A 25227-nucleotide genomic window follows, 5' to 3' on the forward strand; every position below is an offset into this window, starting at 1 on the left:
ATATCATACGTGATCTTTAGAAATACTTTTTTCTAAAGATCTCTTTATCTATGCTACTAGATACAGGGACAGTTAGGCAGGGATTAGCAATATGCACCCAGAACTACAGAACTGTTGGTGGTTCTGATGTATATTGCACCTGACGGGTTCCCCGAAATTCATGTTCCCAGGTTTTCAGCTTGAGTAGAAGTAACTACAATGTCAATATATAAAGGAAAGAAACTGCTCTCCACCTTCTAAATCTAAACCTACAGCCTTTATTTCTCAAATGCATTAATAAATGCCATAACAACTAGCTGACGTGTTTTTAGGCTGTGTCCTCACTCAGATTACTTATCATTTACTGACTTATTAGTATTTTACACAATGAAATGCAGTGGGATGACCGTCACCAGAACTGCACAGGACACTCATGTACCAGATTTCTACTTGTAACTACATGTTTATATTTCCATGTGCATTACAAGGGCTGTTTTAAGAATATTTTACCAAATGGGCAGGTATTTTAAGTTGCTTACTTATCATTTATTAGTGCTGCTCCCTTGTGTAGTACAGGCTTGTATAACACTGTTGATGGAGGGACCAGACCCAGTCATCCAAAGTCTCCCCTGAATAACATGGCATATGTTCTAGATCCTCATGCATGTTGATCGATGGGAGGCTGCTGATAATGTTTTGGGGTCACATACCCCTCTATGCCAGGCAGTCATTGGAGACTGTACTAAAGAAGGAGGTGGCGTTATACAAATCATGACATCAGCGCAGCCCTGTCGCAATATTCATGGTTGGCTTTTATAGCTGTTTCATGCATATTTGGGGAAAAGAATTTATAAAATCAAAGGTGTTTGCGACTCTTTAAGCAGAGTTCTTATGCTGACAGACTGGTTGGTTCTTCATTCTAGGCAACCATGAATCATCGAATACACCTCTTGCAAGGGGCAGACGTGTATTTGCATCGTTCTGCCTTTTTGATCATATATCATTCCATTCTTTGGGAGATGGGATTAACAAAATCGGTAGCTCTCATGTGTGTTAATGTGACTGGCGTTACATTTCAGAGAATCTGTGAATGGGGGCTGCTAATTGTGCTTATGCAGCCATATTAACCCCTTCACGACCGGCCGATTTTTCGCTTTCCGTTTTTTTTTTCGCCATTCTTTTTCTGAGACGTAACTTTTTTATTTTTCAGTCAATATGGTCATGTGAGGGCTCATTTTTTGCGGAACGAGCTGTACTTTTAAATGAAACCATCAGTTTTACCATATAGTGTACTAGAAAACGGCAAAAAATTCCAAATGCAGAAAAATTGCAAAAAAAAAGTGCGATAGCACTATGGTTTTTGAGATATTTTATTCACTGTGTTCACTATATGGTAAAACTGTGTGGGTGTGATGCCTCAGGTTAGTGCGAGTTCGTAGACACCAAACATGTATAGGTTTACTTTTATATAAGGGGTTAAAAAAAAATCGGAAGTTTGTCCGAAAAAAGTGGCGCACGTTTTACGCCGTATTCAGTGACCCGTAGCGTTCTCATTTTTCGGGATCTATGGCTCAATGACTGCTTATTTTTTGCGTCTCGAGCTGACGTTTTTAACGGTACAATTTTTGCGCAGATGCTACGTTTTGATCGCCTCTTACTGCATTTTGCGCAAAAATTGTAGCGACAAAAAAAACATCGTTTTGGCGTTTGGAATTTTCTTTGTCGCTCCATTGGGAGACCCAGACAATTGGGTGTATAGTTTCTGCCTCCGGAGGCCACACAAAGTATTACACTTTAAAAAGTGTAACCCCTCCCCTCTGCCTATACACCCTCCCGTGGATCACGGGCTCCTCAGTTCAATCGAGATTTCGGTCCTTTCGTCCCTCCGCCAAGTCACAATCCTCTTCGTCCAACAGGCCGGAGAAAGGCCGGAGGAACTCCTATGCGTGGCGATCCAAGTATCGCCCACAAAAGGCCGCAGGAGGCACTGCCTCCAAGGCGGCTTCCTCATGACTCTCGGCTTCCCCTGACCGCATCCTCGGTCGGTGGCAGGCTCTCCCGCTTTGGAGACGCCTGGTGGCCACATGTTCAAGACCGATGGGTGAGAGACATTCTGTCTCATGGTTACAGGATAGAGTTCAGCTCTCGTCCTGCGGCTCGCTTCTTCAGAACCTCTCCGCCCCCCGCTCAGGCCGACGCACTTTTTCAGGCAGTAGCCGCTCTAAAGATGGAAGGAGTTGTGATTCCCCGTTCCCCTTCAGGAACGTGGTCGCGGGTTTTACTCCAACTTGTTCGTGGTGCCAAAAAAGGACGGGTCATTCCGTCCCGTTCTGGACCTCAAGCTACTCAACAGACATGTGAGAACCAGACGGTTCCGGATGGAATCTCTCCACTCGGTCATCGCCTCAATGTCACAAGGAGACTTCCTAGCATCGATCGACATCAAGGATGCTTATCTCCATGTACCGATCGCACCCGAGCACCAACGTTTCCTACGTTTCGCCATCGGGGACGAACATCTCCAGTTCGTGGCATTGCCTTTCGGCTTGGCGACAGCCCCACGGGTTTTCACCAAAGTCATGGCATCCGTGGTGGCGGTCCTGCATTCTCAGGGCCACTCGGTGATTCCATACTTGGACGATCTCCTAGTCAGGGCCCCGTCTCGGGTGGCGTGTCAACAAAGTCTATCTGTCGCTCTGGCGACTCTCCAGCGGTTCGGGTGGATCATCAACTTCCCGAAATTCAAGTTGACACCGACCCAATCACTGACGTACCTTGGGATGGAGTTTCATACCCAGCAAGCGTTAGTCAAGCTTCCGGGCGACAAACAGCTTTCTCTGCAGGCAGGGGTGCAATCCCTTCTTCGGAGTCAGTCACACCCCTTAAGGCGCCTCATGCACTTCCTGGGGAAGATGGTGGCAGCTATAGAGGCAGTCCCGTTCGCGCAATTCCATCTTCGGCCACTCCAATGGGACATTCTCCGCAAATGGGACAGGAGGTCGGCTTCCCTCGACAGGAACGTCTCTCTTTCCCTTGCAACCAAGACGTCACTTCAGTGGTGGCTCCGTCCCAATTCTCTGTCGCAGGGAAAATCCTTCCTACCCCCAACCTGGGCTGTGGTCACCACGGACGCGAGCCTGTCAGGGTGGGGAGCGGTTTTTCTCCACCACAGGGCTCAGGGAACCTGGACTCCGATAGTCATTCCTTCAGATCAATATTCTGGAGATAAGGGCAGTGTATCTAGCCCTATTGGCTTTTCATCGGTGCTTGGAGGGCAGGCAGATCCGTATCCAGTCGGACAACGCCACTGCCGTCGCATACATCAACCACCAAGGCGGCACTCGCAGTCGTCAAGCCTTCCAGGAAGTCCGACGGATTCTGCAGTGGGTGGAAGCCACAGCCTCCACCATCTCCGCAGTTCACATCCCGGGAGTAGAAAACTGGGAAGCAGATTTTCAGTCGTCAGGGCATAGACGCGGGGGAATGGTCTCTGCACCCAGACTTGTTTCAAGAGATCTGTCGCCGCTGGGGAATGCCGGACGTCGATCTCATGGCGTCACGGCACAACAACAAAGTCCCGGCATTCATGGCACGGTCTCAGGATCACAGAGCTCTGGCGGCGGACGCGTTAGTTCAGGATTGGTCGCAGTTTCGACTGCCTTATGTGTTTCCTCCTCTGGCGATGCTGCCCAGAGTGTTACGCAAGATCAGGTCCGACTGCCGTCGCGCCATTCTCGTCACTCCAGACTGGCCGAGGCGGTCGTGGTAGCCGGATCTGTGGCATCTCACGGTGGGTCAACCGTGGGCGCTTCCAGACTGCCCAGACTTGCTGTCACAAGGCCCGTTTTTCCATCTGAATTCTGTGGCCCTCAACCTGACTGTGTGGCCATTGAGTCCTGGCTCCTAGCGTCTTCAGGGTTATCTCAGGATGTCATTGCCACCATGAGACAGGCCAGGAAGCCTACGTCCGCCAAGATCTATTATAGGTCTTGGCAAATCTTCCTATCCTGGTGCGCTACTAACGGTTTTACTCCATGGCCGTTTGCCTTACCCACTTTTCTTTCATTCCTTCAATCCGGAATGGACAAGGGTTTGTCACTGGGCTCTCTCAAGGGCCAAGTATCGGCGCTCTCCGTGTTTTTTCAAAAGCGTCTAGGCAGGCTTCCGCAGGTCCGCACGTTCCTGCAGGGAGTTTGCCACATAGTCCCACCTTACAAGCGTCCGCTGGAACCCTGGGATCTTAACAGGGTGCTAACGGCTCTTCAGAAACCACCTTTCGAGCCGCTGCGGGATGTCTCTTTATCACGTCTTTCGCAGAAGGTGGCCTTTCTAGTGGCAGTCACATCACTTCGGAGAGTGTCTGAGCTAGCAGCGCTGTCATGCAAAGCCCCCTTCCTGGTGTTTCACCAGGATAAGGTGGTTCTGCGTCCGGTCCCGGAATTTCTCCCTAAGGTGGTATCCCCTTTTCATCTCAATCAGGATATCTCCTTGCCTTCATTTTGCCCTAATCCAATTCACCAGTGTGAAAAGGATTTGCACTCTTTGGATCTTGTGAGAGCACTCCGGCTCTACGTGTCTCGCACGGTGCCCCTGCGTCGTTCAGATGCGCTCTTTGTCCTTGTCGCTGGCCAGCGTAAGGGCTCGCAGGCTTCCAAGTCAACCTTGGCTCGGTGGATCAAGGAACCGATTCTCGAAGCCTACCGTTCTTCTGGGCTTCCGCTTCCTTCAGGGCTGAAAGCCCATTCTACCAGAGCCGTGGGTGCGTCCTGGGCATTGCGGCACTGGGCTACGGCTCAGCAGGTGTGTCAGGCAGCTACGTGGTCTAGTCTGCACACTTTCACGAAACACTATCAGGTGCATACCTATGCTTCGGCAGACGCCAGTTTAGGTAGGCGAGTCCTTCAGGCGGCGGTTGCCCACCTGTAAGAGGGGGCCGTTTTTCCGGCTCTTTTTATTGAGGTATTCTTTTACCCACCCAGGGACTGCTCTTGGACGTCCCAATTGTCTGGGTCTCCCAATGGAGCGACAAAGAAGAAGGGAATTTTGTTTACTTACCGTAAATTCCTTTTCTTTGTCGCTCTATTGGGAGACCCAGACAATTGGGTGTATAGCTACTGCCTCCGGAGGCCACACAAAGTATTACACTTAAAAGTGTAAGGCCCCTCCCCTTCTGCCTATACACCCCCCGTGGGATCACGGGCTCCTCAGTTTTCATGCTTTGTGCGAAGGAGGTCAGACATCCACGCATAGCTCCACTGTTTAGTCAGCAGCAGCTGCTGACTATGTCGGATGGAAGAAAAGAGGGCCCATACTAGGGCCCCCAGCATGCTCCCTTCTCACCCCACTTTTGTCGGCGGTGTTTGTTAAGGTTGAGGTACCCATTGCGGGTACGGAGGCTGGAGCCCACATGCTGCTTTCCTTCCCCATCCCCTTAGGGCTCTGGGTGAAGTGGGATCTTATCGGTCTCCAGGCACTGAGGCCGTGCTCCATCCACAGCCCCTGGGAATCTGCTGGACATGGAGCGGAGTATCCTCAGGGACGTGGCCCTGCTACGTTGAGGTACTCTGTGTCCCCGTGGGGACCGCGCACAGACACACGGCAGCACTGCTGGGTGTGTTAGTGCGCCAGGGATGGCGGCGCTGCCCGCACTGGTGCCATCGCACACTACAGCGTGCTGGGTGTGTTAGAGTATTGGGGGACTGCCGCGCTAACCGCCGCTGCCATTTTTATCTCAGGCGCGGCTGGGACTTGTGGTGCGCCGGGGACTTCCGCGCCGACCAGGGCTTATATGCCGGGCCGCGCTTATCACTCTAGTCCCCGGCTTTTGCGGCCTTCTCTCACTTCGTTACCGCCCACTGGCCTGCCAGTCAGGGTAAGGGCGTGACGCTGCACAGCACGGCAGCGCTGAGAGATGGAGCATACTTTGCATACTCCACCCCTCTCACTGTACACAGTGTGAAACCGGATTCCCGCACTTTCTGGGGCACGCCCACGGCCTCCTCCTCTACACAGGACGCCGGCAGCCATTCATGTCAGTTTTTTCTGTGACTGAGAAAAGAGACAAGTTTGGGAAGACCCTGGCAGGGATTCGGGTGGTCACACAACCGCTGTGTGCGGGCGGTAAGCAGCACCTGTGGTGCTGACCCCACTAGTGCCGAAATGCACATATAGATATATGCTTGTACGCTATACATTGCACTGTTCGGTCGCACTTTGGCTATATACCCTCCTTGATTGTTCGGGGGAGATAACAGCATATCGTCTGTGAAAAACAAGAGTGCAGAAGCACAGGTTTTCTATGCAGCCTGTACAGCATGTACGGCTATACTGCCGGCAGGTTCCACGGACCCCAATTGTATGCAATGCACGGCCCTTGTGGAACTTACTTAGCCGGAGTCTCTGCTAATGGTCCAGGTGGTGGGGACGGAGTTTGCAGTATCTACTTCAGACTTTCTGAGACTATGGCTAAGATACTAGAAGCCTTGCAGTCCAGACCGGTCCCTCAGACCATGGGCTCTGTTGATTCATTGCCCCTGGTCCCCCCCCCCCCCAGTTGGTACAACAAGGTGCTCCTGGAGTGTCTCAGGGATCCCAGGGTGAGGGGTCTGACTCGGACCGCAGTCCCAGACCCCCTAAGCGACCTCGCTGGGAGCATCCCTCGACGTCACAGCATCATTCAGGGTCTCAGCAGGGACTCTCTCTATGATAAGGCGGAGGTATCTGATCAGGATTCTGATCCTGAGAACGTTCTCTACCTGGATACACCTGACTGTGACACCGTAGTGAACGATCTTACGGCGTCCATCAATCATATGTTGGTTATTTCTCCCTCAGCTCCTACGCCTGAGGAGTCAGCTTCTCAGCAGGAGAAGTTCCGTTTCAGGTTCCCCAAGCGTACATTGAGTGCGCTTTCTGGATCACTCTGACTTCAGGGAGGCAGTCCAGAACCACCAGGCTTCTCCAGATATCGTTTTTGCCTTAAGGATACACGTTATCTCTTCCCTTTTGACGTTGTCAAGGGCTGGGTTCAGTGTTCCAATGTGGACCTCCTATCTCCAGCGGCTAAATCCTTAGTTGCAGTGGAAGATATGGCTTCACTCAAAGATGCCACTGACAGACAGATGGAGCTCTGGTTGGAATCCATCTATGAAGCTATTGCCGTGTCTTTGCTCCAGCTTTCGCAGCCGTCTGGGCGCTCCAAGCGGTCTCAGCGGCTCAAGCGCAAATTGAGGCAGTCACACGTATGTCTGCGTCGCAGGCTGCGTCTTTAACATCTCAAACGTCAGCGTTTGCGTCATACGCCATTAATGCTGTTCTGGACTCGGCGAGCCGGAAGGCGGTTGCGTCCGACAATTCAGTGGTAATACGCAGAGCCTTGTGGTTGCGGGAATGGAAGGCAGATTCTGCTTCCAAAAAGTGCCTAACCAGTTTGCCATTCTCTGGCGACCGCTTGTTTGAGCGACTGGATGAAATCATCAAACAATCCAAGGGAAAGGATACATCCTTTCCTCAGGCTAAACCGATCATACCCCAACAGAGGAGGGGACAGTCGAGGTTTCGGTCCTTGCGGGGCGCAGGCAGGTCCAATTCTCCTCGTCCAAAAGGCCTCAGAAGGATCAGAGGAACTCCGACGCGTGGCGGTCTAAATCACGCCCTAAAAAGACCGCCGGAGGCGCCGCTACCAAGGCGGCTTCCTCATGACTTACGGCCTCCTCACACCGCATCCTCGGTCGGTGGCAGGCTCTCCCGCTTTTGCGACACCTGGCTGCCACAAGTAAAAGACCGTTGGGTGAGAGACATTTTGTCTCACGGTTACAGGATAGAGTTCAGCTCTCGTCCTCCGACTCGATTCTTCAGAACATCTCCGCCTCCCGAGCGAGCCAAGGCTCTGCTGCAGGCGGTGGGCATTCTGAAGGCAGGAGTGGTGGTCCCGGTTCCTCTTCAGCAACAGGGTCACGGTTTCTACTCCAACCTGTTTGTGGTTCCAAAGAAGGACGGGTCCTTCTGTCCTGTTTTGGACCTAAAACTGTTCATCAAACACGTAAGGACCAGGCGGTTCCGGATGGAATCCCTCCGCTCCGTCATCGCCTCAATGTTCCAAGGAGATTTCCTAGCATCGATCGATATCAGGATGCTTATCTCCACGTACCAATTGCTCCAGAGCATCAGCGCTTCCTGCGCTTCGCCATAGGAGACGAACACCTTCAGTTCGCGGCACTGCCGTTCGGCCTGGCGACAGACCCAAGGGTTTTCACCAAGGTCATGGCTACAGTAGTTGCGGTCCTCCACTCTCAGGGTCACTCAGTGATACCCTACTTAGACGATCTGCTGGTCAAGGCACCCTCTCAAGAGGCATGCCAACACAGCCTCAACGTTACTCTGGAGATTCTCCAGAGTTTCGGGTGGATCATCAATTTTCCAAAGTCAAATCTGACACCGGTCCAATCGCTGACATATCTTGGCATGGAGTTTCTTACTCTTCCAGCGATAGTGAAGCTTCCGCTGGACAAACAGCGGTCACTACATACAGGGGTACAATCACTCCTTCAAGGTCGGTCACACCCCTTGAGGCGCCTCATGCACTTCCTGGGGAAGATGGTGGCAGCAATAGAAGCAGTCCCTTTCGCGCAGTTTCTCCTGCGTCCTCTTCAATGGGACATCCTACGCAAGTGGGACAGGATGCCGACGTCCATAGACAGGAACGTCTCCCTCTCTCAAGCAACCAAAGCTTCCCTTCGGTGGTGGCTTCTTCCCACCTCATTATCGAAAGGGAAATCTTGCCTAACCCCATCCACGGTGGTCACGACGGACGCGAGTCTGTCAGGGTGGGGAGCGATCTTTCTCCACCACAGGGCTCAGGGTACGTGGACTCAGTAAGAGTCCTCACTTCAGATCAATGTTCTGGAGATCAGGGCAGTGTATCTTGCCCTAAAAGCGTTCCAACAGTGGCTGGAAGGCAGGCAGATCCGAATTCAGTCGGACAACTCCACAGCGGTGGCTTACATCAACCACCAAGGTGGGACACGCAGTCGGCAAGCCTTCCAGGAAGTCCGGCGGATTCTGCTGTGGGTGGAAGCCACAGCACCCACCATATCCGCAGTTCACATCCCGAGCGTAGAAAACTGGGAAGCAGACTTTCTCAGTCGCCAGGGCATGGATGCAGGGGAATGGTCCCTTCACCCGGACGTGTTTCAGGAGATCTGTTGCCGCTGGGGGATGCCGGACGTCGACCTAATGGCGTCTCAGCACAACAACAAGGTCCCGGCATTCATGGCGCGGTCTCACGATCAGAGCTTTGGCGGCAGACGCCTTCGTTCAGGATTGGACGCAGTTTCAACTCCCTTATGCGTTCCCACCTCTGGCACTGTTGCCCAGAGTGTTACGCAAGATCAGGTCCGACTGCCGCCGCGCCATCCTCGTCGCTCCAAAATGGCCAACGAGGTTGTGGTACCCGGATCTGTGGCATCTCACGGTAGGCCAACCGGGGGAACTATCAGACCGACCAGACTTGCTGTCTCAAGGGTCGTTTTTTCCTTCAGAATTCTGCGACCCTCAACCTGATGGAGTGGCCATTGAGTCCTGGATCCTAGCATCTGCAGGGTTATCTCAAGGGGTCATTACCACTATGAGACAGGCCAGAAAACACACATCTGCCAAGATCTACCACAGAACGTGGAAGATATTCTTATCTTGGTCCTCTGCTCAGGGAGTTTCTCCCTGGCCAATTGCCTTGCCTACTTTCTTTCCTTCCTGCAATTCGGTTGGAAAAAGGTTGTCGCTCTGTTCCCTTAACGGACAAATCTCAGCGCTCTCTGTATTTTTTTCAGAAGCGCCTAGCAAGACTACCTCAGGTACGCACGTTCCTGCAGGGGGTTTGCCGCTTAGTCCTTCCTTACAAACGACTGTTAGAACCCTGTGATTTGAACAGGGTGCTGATGGTTCTGCAGAAACCACCATTCGAGCCTATGAGGGATTTTTCTTTCTCACGCCTTTCGCAGAAAGTGGTTTTCCTAGGAGCAGTCACTTCACTTCGGAGAGTGTCTGTCGGGGCAGCATTGTCGTGCAAAGTCCCCTTCCCGGTGTCTCACCAGGTCAAGGGGTTCTGCGTCCGGTTCCGGAATTTCTCCCTAAGGTGGAATCCCCCCTTTCATCTCAATCAGGGTATCCGTACCCTCTGTTTGTCTTCATCCAGTTCACCAATGTGAAAAGGATTTGCACTTGATTAGATCTGGTGAGAGCACTCAGACTATTCATCGATCGTACGGCGTCCCTGCGCCGCTCGGAAGCACTCTTGTCCTTGTCGCTAGCCAGCGTAAAGGGTTACAGGCTTCCAAATCAAGACTGGCTCGGTGGTTCAAGGAACCAATTCTCTAGCTTATCGTTCTGCTGGGCTTACGGTTCCCTCAGGGCTGCAGGTCCATTCTACCAGAGCGGTGGATGCGTCCTGGGCTTGAGGCACCAGGCTACGGCTCAGCTTGTGTGTCAGGCGGATACCTGGTCCAGCCTCCACACTTTCACGAAACACTGTCAGGTGCATACCTATGCTTCGGCGGATGCCAGCATAGGCAGACGAGTCCTTCAGGCGGCGGTTGCCCACCTGTAGAAAGGGGCCGTTTTACGGCTCTATTACGAGGTATTATTTTACCCACCCAGGGATTGCTTTTGGACATCCCAATTGTCTGGGTCTCCCAATAGAGCGACAAAGAAGAAGGGAATTTTGTTTACTTACCGTAAATTCCTTTTCTTCTAGCTCTAATTGGGAGACCCAGCACCCGCCCCTGTTTTTTTGTATACACATGTTGTTCATGTTGAATGGTTTCAGTTCTCCGATATTCCTTCGGATTGAATTTGCTTAAACCAGTTTATTGGCTTTCCTCCTTCTTGCTTTTGCACTAAAACTGAGGAGCCCGTGATCCCACGGGGGGTGTATAGGCAGAAGGGGAGGGGCCTTACACTTTTAAGTGTAATACTTTGTGTGGCCTCCGGAGGCAGTAGCTATACACCCAATTGTCTGGGTCTCCCAATTAGAGCTAGAAGAAAAGGAATTTACGGTAAGTAAACAAAATTCCCTTCTTCTTCTAGCTCCTATTGGGAGACCCAGCACCCGCCCCTGTTCCCTTCGGGCTGGTTGTTCTTTTGTGTACACATGTTGTTCATGTTGAATTGTTCTTTTGGTTCATGGTTTGCAGTTCTCCGAACATCCTTCGGATTGCATTTACCCTAGACCAATTTACAAGTTTTATCCTTCCTGCTTTTGCACCAAAACTGAGGAGCCCGTGATCTACGGGAGGGTGTATAGGCAGAGGGGAGGGGTTACACTTTTTAAAGTGTAATACTTTGTGTGGCCTCCGGAGGCAGAAGCTATACACCCAATTGTCTGGGTCTCCCAATAGGAGCTAGAAGAAAAGGAATTTACGGTAAGTAAACAAAATTCCCTTCTTTTTGCCGGTACGCCGTATACTGATCAGATTAATTGATTTTATATTTTGATAGATCGGGCGTTTCTGAATGCGGCGATACCAAATGTGTGTGTATTTTTTTATTTTTTTAACCCTTTAATTTTCAATGGGGCGAATGGGGGGGTGATTTGAACTTTTAGGTTTTTTTTGTTTTTTTTAACAATTTTTAAAACTTTTTTTAACTTTTTTTTTTTATTTTATTTTACTAGTCCCTAGTAAAAAATACTAGCTATTGCAATCAGCATTCCGATCGCTCTGCAGTATCTGCTGATCACAGCTACAAGGCTGTAAACAGCAGATACGCTCTTTCTCTTTTGCTGTGCCGCTGGCACAGCGAAAGTGAAAGCAAAGTCAGGTGTAGTACAGGAGTCATCACATGACCCTGTGCTACCATGACAACTATCGGGCGTCACGTGATCGCGTCACGTGACTTCCGGAATCGGGCGGTAAGTAAATGTTTACCGCGATCGCGCTTATAATGGCGTTGTCACATATTGACAGCGCCATATAAGGGGTTAAACGGCGCGAGCAGATAACGATTCTGCTCGTGCCTAGCAGGCACACATCTCAGCTGTGAAAATCAGCTGAGATGTGTGCCGATCGCAGCATGATGCTGCCGGCAGACCGCGGGCAGTAACATTATGACCGCAAGGACGTAATTTTACGGCCCGTGGTCGTTAAGGGGTTAATACCCCTTTTGTGCCTGTCACTGTAAAATGGACTATCTACTGCAGTAAACACATATTACAGGGAACATGAATGGACCCGATCTCTCCTAAATATTAGTCCCTAACGGGACATGAAAAAAAAAATAATTTCCCCACTCTAATATACAATTAGAATGGATACATAATTGGAATTTCCATTTCAGTATCTAGCTTTAAATTAATCACACTTTTTTTTTCTCTTCTCTTCCCCTGTACAATAAATGCCTTTAATAATAAAAGGAATACTACACAATGGTAGAATTACTGTAATTGTTCATCCCATCCCAAAAACAATAGACTAGGCAAATAAAGCAGAGTAATGCAAAATACAAATGGGAAGCCATCCTGCAAAAACAAGCCCTCATACCACAGCTCTCAGAATACAGAGACAGTTGTTTTGTCCCCCCCCCCCCTATGCTTTCAATGATGGGTTATTTGCAAAGAAATAGATATAGATATACTGTAGATGGGGAGAGGGAGAGAGATTGAGAGAGAGAGATTGAGATCAATATAAAACCGAAAGCTTCTGAAATTGCAGAATTGCTTTGATTTCCTCTCTGCATCCTGCACAATCTAGAAATTACCGAATATGTATCACAGTGGCACCATTAAAAAGAAACCAAACGCATTATTCATGATGAAAATTGAAAAAAACAGGCCCTTATGTTAATATTCACAGCAGAATAATGTTATGGCTCTCAAAATAAGTAATTGAAAAGCAGGCTAAAAATGCCAGGTGCTAAAGTGTAAAACACGTGGGTCCTCGCTTAGTCAGTCCAGAATGTTGTTGTGACTTTTTAGTTTTGAAAATAAATTCTTTCTTTGTCGCTCCATTGGGAGACCCAGACAATTGGGTGTATAGCTATGCCTCCGGAGGCCACACAAAGTATTACACTAAAAGTGTAAAGCCCCTCCCCTTCTGCCTATACACCCCCCGTGCTCACGGGCTCCTCAGTTTTTATGCTTTGTGCGAAGGAGGCAGACATCCACGCATAGCTCCACAGCTTGGTCGGCAGCAGCTGCTGACCAGGTCGGATGGAAGAAAAGAGGGCCCATAACAGGGCCCCCAGCATGCTCCCTTCTCACCCCACTTTGTCGGCGGTGTTGTTAAGGTTGAGGTACCCATTGCGGGTACACAGGCAGGAGCCACATGCTGTTTTCCTTCCCCATCCCTTAGGGCTCTGGGTGAAGTGGGATCCAGGATCGGTCTCTAGGCACTGGGACCGTGCTCCCTCCGCAGCCCCTGGGAATCTGCAGGATAGGAGCTGAGTATCGTCAGGGACAAGGCCCTGCTACTATGAGGTACTCTGTGTCCCCGTGGGGACCGCGCATGGAGCGCTGGTGCCATATACACTGCAGCACTGCTGGGTGTGTTAGTGCGCCGGACATGGAGCGCCTGTGTCAGACACTTTCCAGCACTGCTGGGTGTGTTAGTGCGCCGGACATGGAGCGCTTGTGCCAGACACTTTCCAGCACGGCTGGGTGTGTTAGTGCGCCGGACATGGAGCGCTTGTGCCAGACACTTTCCAGCACTGCTGGGTGTGTTTGTGCGCCGGGGGACTACCGCGCGGCCGCGCTTATTGCCGGCCGCGCTTATAACTTTAGTCCCCGGCTTCTGCGGCCTAGTGTCGTTTATTCCCGCCCACAGGCCTGCCAGTCAGGGAAGGGGCGGGACGCTGCACGGATCGTCAGCGGAGGGCTGGAGCATACATTAGTATCCTCCTCCCTCCTCACTCAGTACAGTGGGGCACTGGATTCCCGCACTTTTCTTGGGCACGCCCACGATCTCCTCCTCCCCACAGAACGCCGGCAGCCATTCCTGTCAGCGATTCAGACGCTGGAGAGGAGAGACAACACAGGGAGACCCAGGCAGGGAATCCGGTGACCACACAACTGCTTTGAGCGGTCGGTAAGCAGCACCTATGGTGCTGGCCCCACTGAGTACCGAAGTGTGTATATGTATGTATATATATATATATATATATATATATATATATATATATATATATATATATATATATATATATATATATATATATATATATATATATATATATATATAAATATATATATATATATATATATAATTATATGCTTATAGGCTATACATTGCACTGTACGGTCGCTCTGTTGATTTTTGGCTATATACCCTCCTTGTTGTTCTCAGAGGAGACAACATGTCATCTGCAAAAAGCAAGGGTGCCAAAGCACAGGCGTACTTTGCAACTTGTACCTCATGTACAGCTGTACTACCGGCAGGTTCCACTTACCCTCATTGTGTGCAATGCTCGGCCCCTGTGGCACTTACTCAGCCGGAGCCTCTGCGACTGGTGGCCCAGGTGGATCCACCTGCTACCACTGTCCAGGTGACAGGGACGGAGTTTGCAGCCTTTGCTGACAAACTGTCTGAGACTATGGATAAATGGTCTGCTAAAATACTGGAAGCATTGCAGTCCAGACCGGTGATTCAGGCCCCGGGCTCTATCCAATCCTTGACCCCTGGTCCCCCTCAATTGGAACAGCAAAGTGCCCCTGGGGTATCCCATAGGTCCCAGGGTGAGGTCTCTGACACGGACCGCAGTCCCAGGCCGACCAAGCGGGGTCGCTGGGAAATTCCCTCCACCTCATCACACTGTTCAGGGTCCCAGCAGGGGGACTCTCTGGAGGATTAAGCGGAGGTATCAGATCAGGATTCTGATCCTGAAGCCGCTCTCAACCTAGATACGCCTGAAGGTGACGCAGTAGTGAATGACCTTATAGCGACCATCAATCAGGTGTTGGATATTTCTCCCCCAGCTCCTACAATTGAGGAGTCTGCTTCTCAGGAGAAATTCCGTTTCAGGTTTCCAAAGCGTACATTAAATATGTTTCTGGATCACTCTGACTTCAGAGAGGCAATCCAGAAAAACCGAGACTGTCCAGACAAGCGTTTTTCCAAGCGTCTTAAGGACACACGTTATCCCTTCCCCCCCGAGGTTGTCAAGGGCTGGACTCAGTGTCCTAAGGTGGATCCTCCAATCTCCAGACTGGCGGCTAGATCCATAGTTGCAGTGGAAGATGGGGCTTCACTCAAAGATGCCACTGACAGACAGATGGAACTATGGTTGAAATCCATCTATGAAGCTATAGGCGCGTCTTTTGCCCCAGCATTCGCTGCCGTATGGGCACTCCAAGCTATCTCAGCTTGTCAGGCGCAGATTAATGCAGTAACACGTACATCTGCCCCGCAAGTGGTGTCCTTAACCAATCAGGCGTCGGCGTTTGCGTCCTACGCCATTAATGCTATCCTGGACTCTGCGAGCCGTACGGCGGTGGCATCCGCCAACTCGGTGGTACTCCGCAGGGCCTTGTGGCTACGTGAATGGAAGGCAGACTCTGCTTCCAAAAAGTTCTTAACCGGTTTGCCATTGGCTGGCGACCGCTTGTTTGGTGAGCGATTGGATGAAATCATTAAACAATCCAAGGGAAAGGATTCATCCTTACCCCAGTCCAAACCAAACAGACCTCAACCACGGAAGGTACAATCGAGGTTTCGGTCCTTTCGGACCGCGGGCAGATCTCAATTTTCCTCGTCCAAAAGGCCTCAGAAAGATCAGAGGAACTCCGATGCATGGCGGTCTAAGTCACGTCCTAAGAAGACCGCCGGAGGAACCGCTCCCAAAGCGGCCTCCGCATGACTTTCGGCCTCCTCAAACCGCATCCTCGGTCGGTGGCAGGCTCTCCCGCTTTTGCGACGCCTGGCTGCCACAAGTAAAAGACCGATGGGTGAGAGACATTCTATCTCACGGTTACAGGATAGAGTTCAACTCTCGTCCTCCGACTCGTTTCTTCAGAACATCTCCACCCCCCGACAGAGCCGAGGCTCTTATGCAGGCGGTGTGCACCCTGAAGGAGGAAGGAGTGGTGATCCCGGTTCCTCTTCAGCAACGGGGTCACGGTTTTTACTCCAACTTGTTCGTGGTGCCAAAAAAGGACGGATCCTTCCGTCCCGTTCTGGACCTAAAGCTGCTCAACAAGCATGTGAAAACCAGGCGGTTCCGGATGGAATCGCTCCGCTCCGTCATCGCCTCAATGTCCCAAGGAGATTTCCTGGCATCAATAGACATCAAAGATGCTTATCTCCACGTACCGATTGCACCAGAGCATCAGCGCTTCCTGCGCTTCGCCATAGGGGACGAACACCTTCAGTTCGTGGCACTACCTTTTGGCCTGGCAACAGCCCCACGGGTCTTCACCAAGGTCATGGCAACAGTGGTGGCAATCCTACACTCTCAGGGACACTCGGTGATCCCTTACTTAGACGATCTACTTGTCAAGGCACCCTCTCAAGGGGCATGCCAACACAGCCTGAACATTGCTCTGGAAACTCTCCAGAGTTTCGGGTGGATCATCAATTTTCCAAAGTCAAATCTGACACCGGCCCAATCACTGACATATCTTGGCATGGAGTTTCATACTCTCTCAGCGATAGTGAAGCTTCCGCTGAACAAGCAGCGTTCACTACAGACAGGGGTGCAATCTCTCCTTCATGGTCAGTCACACCCCCTGAGGCGCCTCATGCACTTCCTAGGGAAGATGGTGGCAGCAATGGAGGCAGTTCCTTTTGCGCAGTTTCATCTGCGCCCACTTCAATGGGACATTCTCCGCAAATGGGACAGGAAGTCGACGTCCCTCGACAGGAACGTCTCCCTTTCTCGGGCAGCCAAAGCTTCCCTTCAGTGGTGGCTTCTTCCCACTTCTCTGTCGGAGGGGAAATCCTTCCTGCCCCCATCCTGGGCTGTGGTCACGACGGACGCGAGCCTGTCAGGGTGGGGAGCGGTCTTTCTCCACCACAGGGCTCAGGGGACTTGGACTCAGCCGGAGTCCTCCCTTCAGATCAATGTTCTGGAGATAAGGGCAGTGTATCTTGCCCTAAAAGCGTTCCAGCCGTGGCTGGAAGGCAAACAGATCCGAATTCAGTCGGACAACTCCACAGCGGTGGCATACATCAACCACCAAGGCGGGACACGCAGTCGGCAAGCCTTCCAGGAAGTTCGGCGGATTCTGCTGTGGGTGGAAGCCACAGCCTCGACCATATCCGCAGTTCACATCCCGGGCGTAGAAAACTGGGAAGCAGACTTTCTCAGTCGCCAGGGCATGGATGCAGGGGAATGGTCCCTTCACCCGGACGTGTTTCAGGAGATCTGTTGCCGCTGGGGCATGCCGGATGTCGACCTAATGGCGTCCCGGCACAACAACAAGGTCCCGACGTTCATGGCACGGTCTCAAGATCACAGAGCTCTGGCGGCAGACGCCTTAGTTCAGGATTGGTCGCAGTTTCAACTCCCTTATGTGTTTCCTCCTCTGGCACTGTTGCCCAGAGTGTTACGCAAGATCAGGGCCGACTGCCGCCGCGCCATCCTCGTCGCTCCAGACTGGCCGAGGAGGTCGTGGTACCCGGATCTGTGGCATCTCACGGTCGGCCAACCGTGGGTACTACCAGACCGACCAGACTTGCTGTCTCAAGGGCCGTTTTTCCATCTGAATTCCGCGGCCCTGAACCTGACTGTGTGGCCATTGAGTCCTGGATCCTAGCGTCTTCAGGATTATCTCAAGAGGTCATTGCCACCATGAGACAGGCTAGGAAACCAACGTCCGCCAAGATCTACCACAGGACGTGGAAAATATTCCTGTCGTGGTGCTCTGCTCAGGGTGTTTCTCCCTGGCCGTTTACCTTGCCCACTTTTCTGTCCTTCCTTCAATCCGGATTAGAAAAGGGTTTGTCACTAGGCTCCCTTAAGGGACAAGTCTCTGCGCTCTGTCTTTTTTCAGAAGCGCCTAGCCAGACTTCCACAGGTTCGCACGTTCCTGCAGGGGGTTTGTCACATCGTACCTCCTTACAAGCGTCCGTTAGAACCCTGGGATCTGAACAGGGTGCTGATGGTTCTTCAGAAACCACCGTTCGAGCCAATGAGGGATATCTCTCTCTCACGCCTTTCGCAGAAAGTGGTTTTCCTAGTAGCAGTCACTTCGCTTCGGAGAGTGTCTGAGCTAGCAGCGCTGTCATGCAAAGCCCCCTTCCTGGTGTTTCACCAGGACAAGGTGGTGCTGCGTCCGGTTCCGGAATTTCTCCCTAAGGTGGTATCCCCCTTTCATCTCAATCAGGATATCTCCTTACCCTCTTTTTGTCCTCATCCAGTTCACCAATGTGAAAAGGATTTGCACTTGTTAGATCTGGTGAGAGCACTCAGATTCTACATTTCTCGTACGGCGCCCCTGCGCCGCTCGGATGCACTCTTTGTCCTTGTCGCTGGCCAGCGTAAAGGGACACAAGCTTCCAAGTCAACCCTGGCTCGGTGGATCAAGGAACTAATTCTCGAGGCTTATCGGTCCTCCGGGCTTCCGGTTCCCTCAGGGCTGAAGGCCCATTCTACCAGGGCCGTGGGAGCGTCCTGGGCTTTGCGGCACCAGGCTACGGCTCAGCAGGTGTGTCAGGCAGCTACCTGGTCGAGCCTGCACACTTTCACGAAACACTATCAGGTGCATACCTATGCTTCGGCAGATGCCAGCCTAGGTAGGCGAGTCCTTCAGGCGGCGGTTGCCCACCTGTAGGACGGAGCCGGTTACGGCTCTATTATGAGGTATTATTTACCCACCCAGGGACTGCTTTTGGACGTCCCAATTGTCTGGGTCTCCCAATAGAGCGACAAAGAAGAAGGGAATTCTGTTTACTTACCGTAAATTCCTTTTCTTCTAGCTCCAATTGGGAGACCCAGCACCCGCCCCTGTTTTTTGTGTACACATGTTGTTCATGTTGAATGGTTTCAGTTCTCCGATATTCCTTCGGATTGAAGTTACTTTAAACCAATTATAATTTTTTCCTCCTTCTTGCTTTTGCACCAAAACTGAGGAGCCCGTGAGCACGGGGGGTGTATAGGCAGAAGGGGAGGGGCTTTACACTTTTAGTGTAATACTTTGTGTGGCCTCCGGAGGCATAGCTATACACCCAATTGTCTGGGTCTCCCAATTGGAGCTAGAAGAAAAGGAATTTACGGTAAGTAAACAAAATTCCCTTCTTTTCAAGGATGGATTTTTACTTCAAGCGTCGGGCATTTTTCGTGCTCCCTTAGATAATTGTTACAAGTCCTTCCTCAATATTTCCAATTTAAATTTTAAATGCCCTGCTGGCTACAGATGATTAAAAAAAATGCTGGATGAAATCTGTGCCACTGCAGCTGTTTTTTGGTTTTGTTTTGTTTCTCCATAAGGCCTTTATGTGCTGCATTATTAGCCACAACGTTTGCACAGCAATGAATGTTTAACCTCATAACGACGGCTGTACGACTTAAAGCGGCGGCAAAACAGGGTACTTATTCTGTTCCGCCGCTTTAAAGCGGCGGCCCGAAAAAACCCTGTAGCGCCCCCCAGCGACCGAAAATCTCGGGGGTTTCAGCTACCGGGGGTAGCTGAGACCCCCCAGATTATAAATCGGGGTGTTTTTTTTGGACCCCGATCATGTGATCGGCGGTATACACTGTATACCGACGAACACATGAAAAAAAAAGAAATGGCCGGTAAAACTGATTTCTTTTTCATCTGACATGATCAAACATGTCAGATGAGAAAGAAATCTAACCCCCTAGTGCCCCCAAAGCCCCCGGTACCGGAGAGTCCCCCCACCCCCACCCCTACCCCCACCGGACATCCAAAATGGCGCCGAAGCGCACAGAAAACTGCCGCCGGCGCCGGCTCTGCAGTCATTTCCCTCCGATCTGAAATGATCAAACATTTCAGATCGGAGGGAAATGTCTTCCCCCTGACCCCTCCTCCGGTCCACCGGAGCCCTCTGGTCACCGGAGCCCCCTCCGGTTCTCCAGAGCCACCACCCCCCTCCGGAGCGTGGAAGATGGCGGCGCACAGCGCGCGGCCGCATTCATTCTGCGCTTTCTGCCGCATGTGACACGTCACATGCGACAGAAAGGTGTCCCCAGGTCCCACTAGGTCACCCCCCGTCACCCCTCCCAAAGCCCCCGGTCTTACGTTACCTGTCTGCCGCTCCGTCCCGCGATCACGCCGCCTCCTTCTTCAATGCTGGCGGCGCATGCGCAGACAGCGGCTGTCAGCTGGATCCCTGCAAGCAGGGACCCTGACGTCGCTGATGCACAGGCTCCACTGTGGACCGGGGGAGGGTGAGTGCGGTAATCTGCAGTCACACTCCTCACATGGAGAGACTGCTGTTCCAGAAAATGGGGGGTACGTTCTGTGAGCGTGCCCCTCATATTCTGGAATGAGGTTACTGCAGGTCACTCTGCCCTAGGTTGGACCGGGGCAGTGTGAGTGCAGTATTCTCAGATTACTGCACCCACACTGCTCATGGAGAGCTTGCTCTTCCAGAAAATGGGGGATACGTTCCCTGAACGTGCCCCCCATATTCTAGAAGATCCAGAGTCGGCGTGGGACCTCCAAAATGGATTACAGCGACCGGAATTTCTTTATTTTCAATAAATTAAGGAAAGAGGAATGTTTCGGAGTGTTTTTTCAAATAAATTTTTTTTTTGTCTTTTTTTTTTTCTATTACTGATTGGGTTAGTGATGTCGGGTATCTGTTCAGATGCCGTGACATCACTAACCCCAGGGCTTGATGCCAGGTGACATTACAGCTGGTATCAACCCCATATATTACCCAGTCTGCCACCGCACCAGGGCGCGGGATGAGCTGGGGCGAAGCGCCAGGATTGGCGCATCTAATGGATGCGCCACTTCTGGGGCGGCTGCAGCCTGCTATTTTTAGGCTGGGAAGAGTCCAATAACCATGGCTCTTCCCACCCTGAGAATACCAGACCCCAGCTGTCCGCTTCACCTTGGCTGGTGATCTAATTTGGGGGGGACCCCACGTTTTTTTTTTTTTTTTAAAAAACGCCTGGGGAGCCCTCCAAATTGATCACCAGACAAGGTGAAGCTGTCAGCTGTGGTTTGCAGGCTACAGCTGTCTGCTTTACCCTAGCTGGCTATCAAAAATAGGGGGGACCCCACGTCGTTTATTTTAATTATTAATTTTTTGGGGGGCTAAATACAAGGCTAGGCACCCTTTAGTGCCACATGAAAGGCACTAAAGGGCGCCAGCTTAGAATATGCAGGGGGTGGGACGTTATATATGTTTGACATCTCTCCATTCATCCATTGTAGCATTGTGCCCACAATCAGGGTTTGCAGCGTTTTGGGCGCAGAGTGTTTTCCCTGCATCCATAGCGCTGCATTGTGCAGTAGAAGCACAGTGGAAGGATTTTTAGAAATCCTATGCCCAATGTGCTTCTTTTCTCCGCAGCATAAACCGACCTGTGGTGCAGCTTCCCGAGCCTCAGCATGTCAATTTATGCTGCGGAGATGAGTGTTCTCTGCAGGTAGCATAGAGCTCCACAGCGGCCTGAACCCAAATCGTGGCCATGGGCAGCTGCGTTCTCCCGTGGACAACACTCATATCTCTGCAGGAAGGCTGACACTGTGTACTGGACGCCGTGTCGCTGGATCATGGCCACATAGCCTAAAAGTGAGACATTTGTTGCTACAGCAACATTTTTGTGAAGTACCTGTGGATTCAAAATGCTTACTATACTCCTGAATAAAATCCAGTTTCCAAAATGGAGTCACTTGTGGGGGGTTTCTGCTGTATAGGTACCCAAGGGGCCCTGCTAATGTGACATGGTGCGCGCAATTTATTTCAACTTTTCCAGAATTCAAATGGTGCTCCCTCCATTCCAAGCCCTCCCATTTATCCAAACAGAGGTTTTTGGCCACATGTGGGGTATCCCTGTGCTCATAAGACATTGGATAACAACCTGTGGGGTCCACGGTTTGTTGTTGTCTCTTGAAAAAGTGAGAAATTTGATGCTAAAGCAACATTTTTGTGAAAAAAATGAAAATTTTCAATATGGCAACCTAAGCTTATCAAATTCTGTGAAGTACTCGTGGATTCAAACTGCTCACTAGACACCTAGATAAAAGCCTTGAGGTGTCTTGTTTCCAGAATGGAGTCACTTGTGGGGGACCGCCACTGTTTAGGCACCTCAGGGGCTCTCCAAATGCAACCTGGCGTCCGCTATTGATTCCAGCCAATTTTGCAGTCAAATGGCGCTCCTTCCCTTCTGAGCCCTGCCATGCGCCCAAACAGTTGATTTCCACCACATATAAGGTATCGCCAAACTCAGGAGAAATTGCACAATAAATGTTATGCTGAATTTTTTCCTTTTACTCTTGTAAAAAAAAAAGCTACCTGGTTGAAATAACAATTTTGTGGTAAAATTTTATTTTTTTTTTTTTCATGGCTCAACGATATAAAATTCTGTGAAGCACCTGAGGGTTCAGGGTACTCACCAAACATCTAGATAAATTCCTAAATTCCTTGAGGGGCCTAGTTTCCAAAATGGGGTCACTTGTGCGGGGTTTCTGCTGTTTAGGTACCTTAGGGGACCTCCAAATGCGACATGGTGCCCGCAATCTTTTTCAGGCAAATTTCCTTTCTAAAATTCAAATATTGCTCCTTTCGTTCCAAGCCCTCCCATTTGTCCAAACAAAGGTTTCAGACCACATGTGAGGTATCACCGCGCTCATAAAAAAGTGGTTAACAAACCTTGAGGTCAAATTTTTGGAATTACCTCTTGAAAAAGTGAGAAAATTGATGCTAAAGCAACATTTTTGAGAAAATTATTAAAATTTTCAATATGACAACGTAACGTTAACAAAATCTGTGAAGTACCTGTGGATCTAAAATGCTCACTATACCCCTAGATAGAAGCCTTGAGGGGTCTAGTTTCCAAAATGGTGTCACTTGTGAGGGATTTCTTCTGTTTAGGTACCTTAGCGGACCTGTAAATGCAACATGGTGCCCGCAATCTATTTCAGCCAAATTTGCTTTCCAAAATTCAAATATTGCTCCTTCTGTTCCGAGCCCTCCCATTTATCCAAACAGAGGTTTCTGACCACATGTGGGGTATCGGCGCACTCATAAGAAAGTGGGGAACAAGTTTTGGGGTCCATTTTGTTGTGTTATTTCTTCTAAAAGTGAATAAATTTGGGTTAGAGCAACATTTTTAGGTAAAATTTAATTTTTGCTTTTTTTCATTCCACATTGCTTTTGTTCATGTGAAGCACCTCAAGGGTTAATAAACTTCTTGAATGTGGTTTTGAGTACTTTGGGGGGTGCAGTTTTTAGAATGGTGTCACTTTTGGGTATTTTCTGTCATCTAGGCCTATTGAAGTCACTTCAAATGTGATGTGGTCCCTAAAAAACTGGTTTTGTAAATTTTGATGTAAAAATGAGAAATTGCTGATAAACTTTGAACCCCTCTAACTTCCTAACAAAAAAAAATTTTGTTTCCAAAATTGTGCTGATGTAAAGTAGACATGTGGGAAATGTTATTTATTAACTAGTTTGTGTCACAGAAATCTCTGGTTTAACGGTATAAAAATTCAAAAGTTGAAAATTGCTAAATTTTCAAAATTTTTGCCAATATTCAATTTTTTTCATAACTAAACACAAAAAATATTGTCCTAAATTTGGTACTAACATGAAGTCCAATATGTGACGAAAAAACAATCTCAGAATCACCGGGATCCGTTGAAGCGTTCCAGAGTTATAACCTCATGAAGTGACACTGGTCAGAATTGCAAAATTTGGTCTGGTCATTAAGGTGAAAATTAGCTCCGTCACTAAAGGGTTAATGCACTTGTGTGCCCAAGAATTAAACATTGAATATAACTCCACTTAGAAATCCTTATCAGTGAGTCTGTGTAGATTTCTGCTTATTATTGCTTCACTGGGAAAGTTCTTGTTAAATTTTAATGATGGTGAGAATGCAGTTTAATAATAATATTATTATTTTTTTATTTTTTTTCATTTTAGAAAATGGAGATCGATGAAACATTGAAGGACAACACTTTAGACACATCAGATCAAAGAAAGTAAGACACCGGGTTATCTTGGCGCACTCTTCACCATTATTAGATTTGTTTTAGTTTAGTCTATTTTGTCTTTTTTTTTTATAATGTTTTCCGATCTCTGTATCCTAGGACTGCAGACATCACCACCACTTTTTCATCTAGTAACTCTGATTTAGAGTCCAATGGAGCTGCCAGTTCAAATGAGCCTACCTCAGCCAGCCTTTCCAGGTATGTGTGCGTTCATGAGCTCTGCAAAGAAAGATGCATGTTTAGACCAATACATTATATAGTAATTTGTCATTAATTAGGTGCAAGGCCTTATTGCAAGCTGGAAATAAGAATTTAATCTTGTATACAGTGCATTAGTTTAAGCTGATCTGTATATTACAAATAAGACCTAGTTGCAATCATTGTGATTGAAAAGGACTCCGATCCTTACTTTTTAATATCTACAATGCCATGGTTTAGTGATAAAAACGTTTAATTGTTGACGGTGGGCCACTTCTGTCAACCCTTTGTCCCTTGGATGTCTTTGGGCCCTATGAAGGCCCCCAATCTTTGTTTACCTACTAATTATTTCCAGTGTTAGTGATGTAAATGTATTGCATTTTATTATTTCTAACAATGTTAGACAAAATCCAGGTCACCCTCTTGTTGAGGTAGTATTCTGTTCTGAAGGATTTACAAAGTTCCTTATTATATAGCAGCTTATTCCTCTAAAATCATTTCACATCTTTATCGGCATCAATAAAAATGTTCTAAGCACAATTTCCATCAGCGCAAAAGGTATATAACCATATTCTACACGTTTAAGACTGTCTTGTGCTGATAGTACAAATATAACAATAACCCATCACAGCAATGTATAGATTGAGGGAAAATGAATACGAGCCACAGATGTTTCACAAACAATATGCTTCTTCAGGATGAAGCATCACTTAGGCCAGTTTCACACATCCGGCATTTCGCTGCTTTGCAGGATCCATCTCACTCTAGTACAGTGCAATACAGTACAGTGGCATCATGGCAAGCTCCGGTCACATAACAACATGTAACCGGAGATTACTGCGATGCCATTGTACTGTATTGCACTGCTCTGTACTGGAGTGTAACACATCCGGCGAAAGGATGGATGTGTGAAACCTAAGAAGGAGATCCACTATATA

General features: G+C 49.5%; 1 protein-coding gene across 1 annotated transcript in view; it reads left to right on the forward strand.

Annotated features, from left to right (window-relative positions):
* The window catches only part of MTF2 (metal response element binding transcription factor 2), a 121212-nt gene that overhangs the window by 89052 nt on the left and 6933 nt on the right, over positions 1-25227 (forward strand). The window contains exons 13-14 of the mRNA XM_075322337.1: positions 24024-24082; positions 24191-24289. Of these exons, the coding sequence (XP_075178452.1) occupies positions 24024-24082; positions 24191-24289 (158 nt within the window). The remainder of the gene's footprint in view (positions 1-24023; positions 24083-24190; positions 24290-25227) is intronic.

This window comes from Anomaloglossus baeobatrachus, chromosome 8 (assembly GCF_048569485.1).
Source record: "Anomaloglossus baeobatrachus isolate aAnoBae1 chromosome 8, aAnoBae1.hap1, whole genome shotgun sequence".
NCBI lineage: Eukaryota > Metazoa > Chordata > Amphibia > Anura > Aromobatidae > Anomaloglossus > Anomaloglossus baeobatrachus.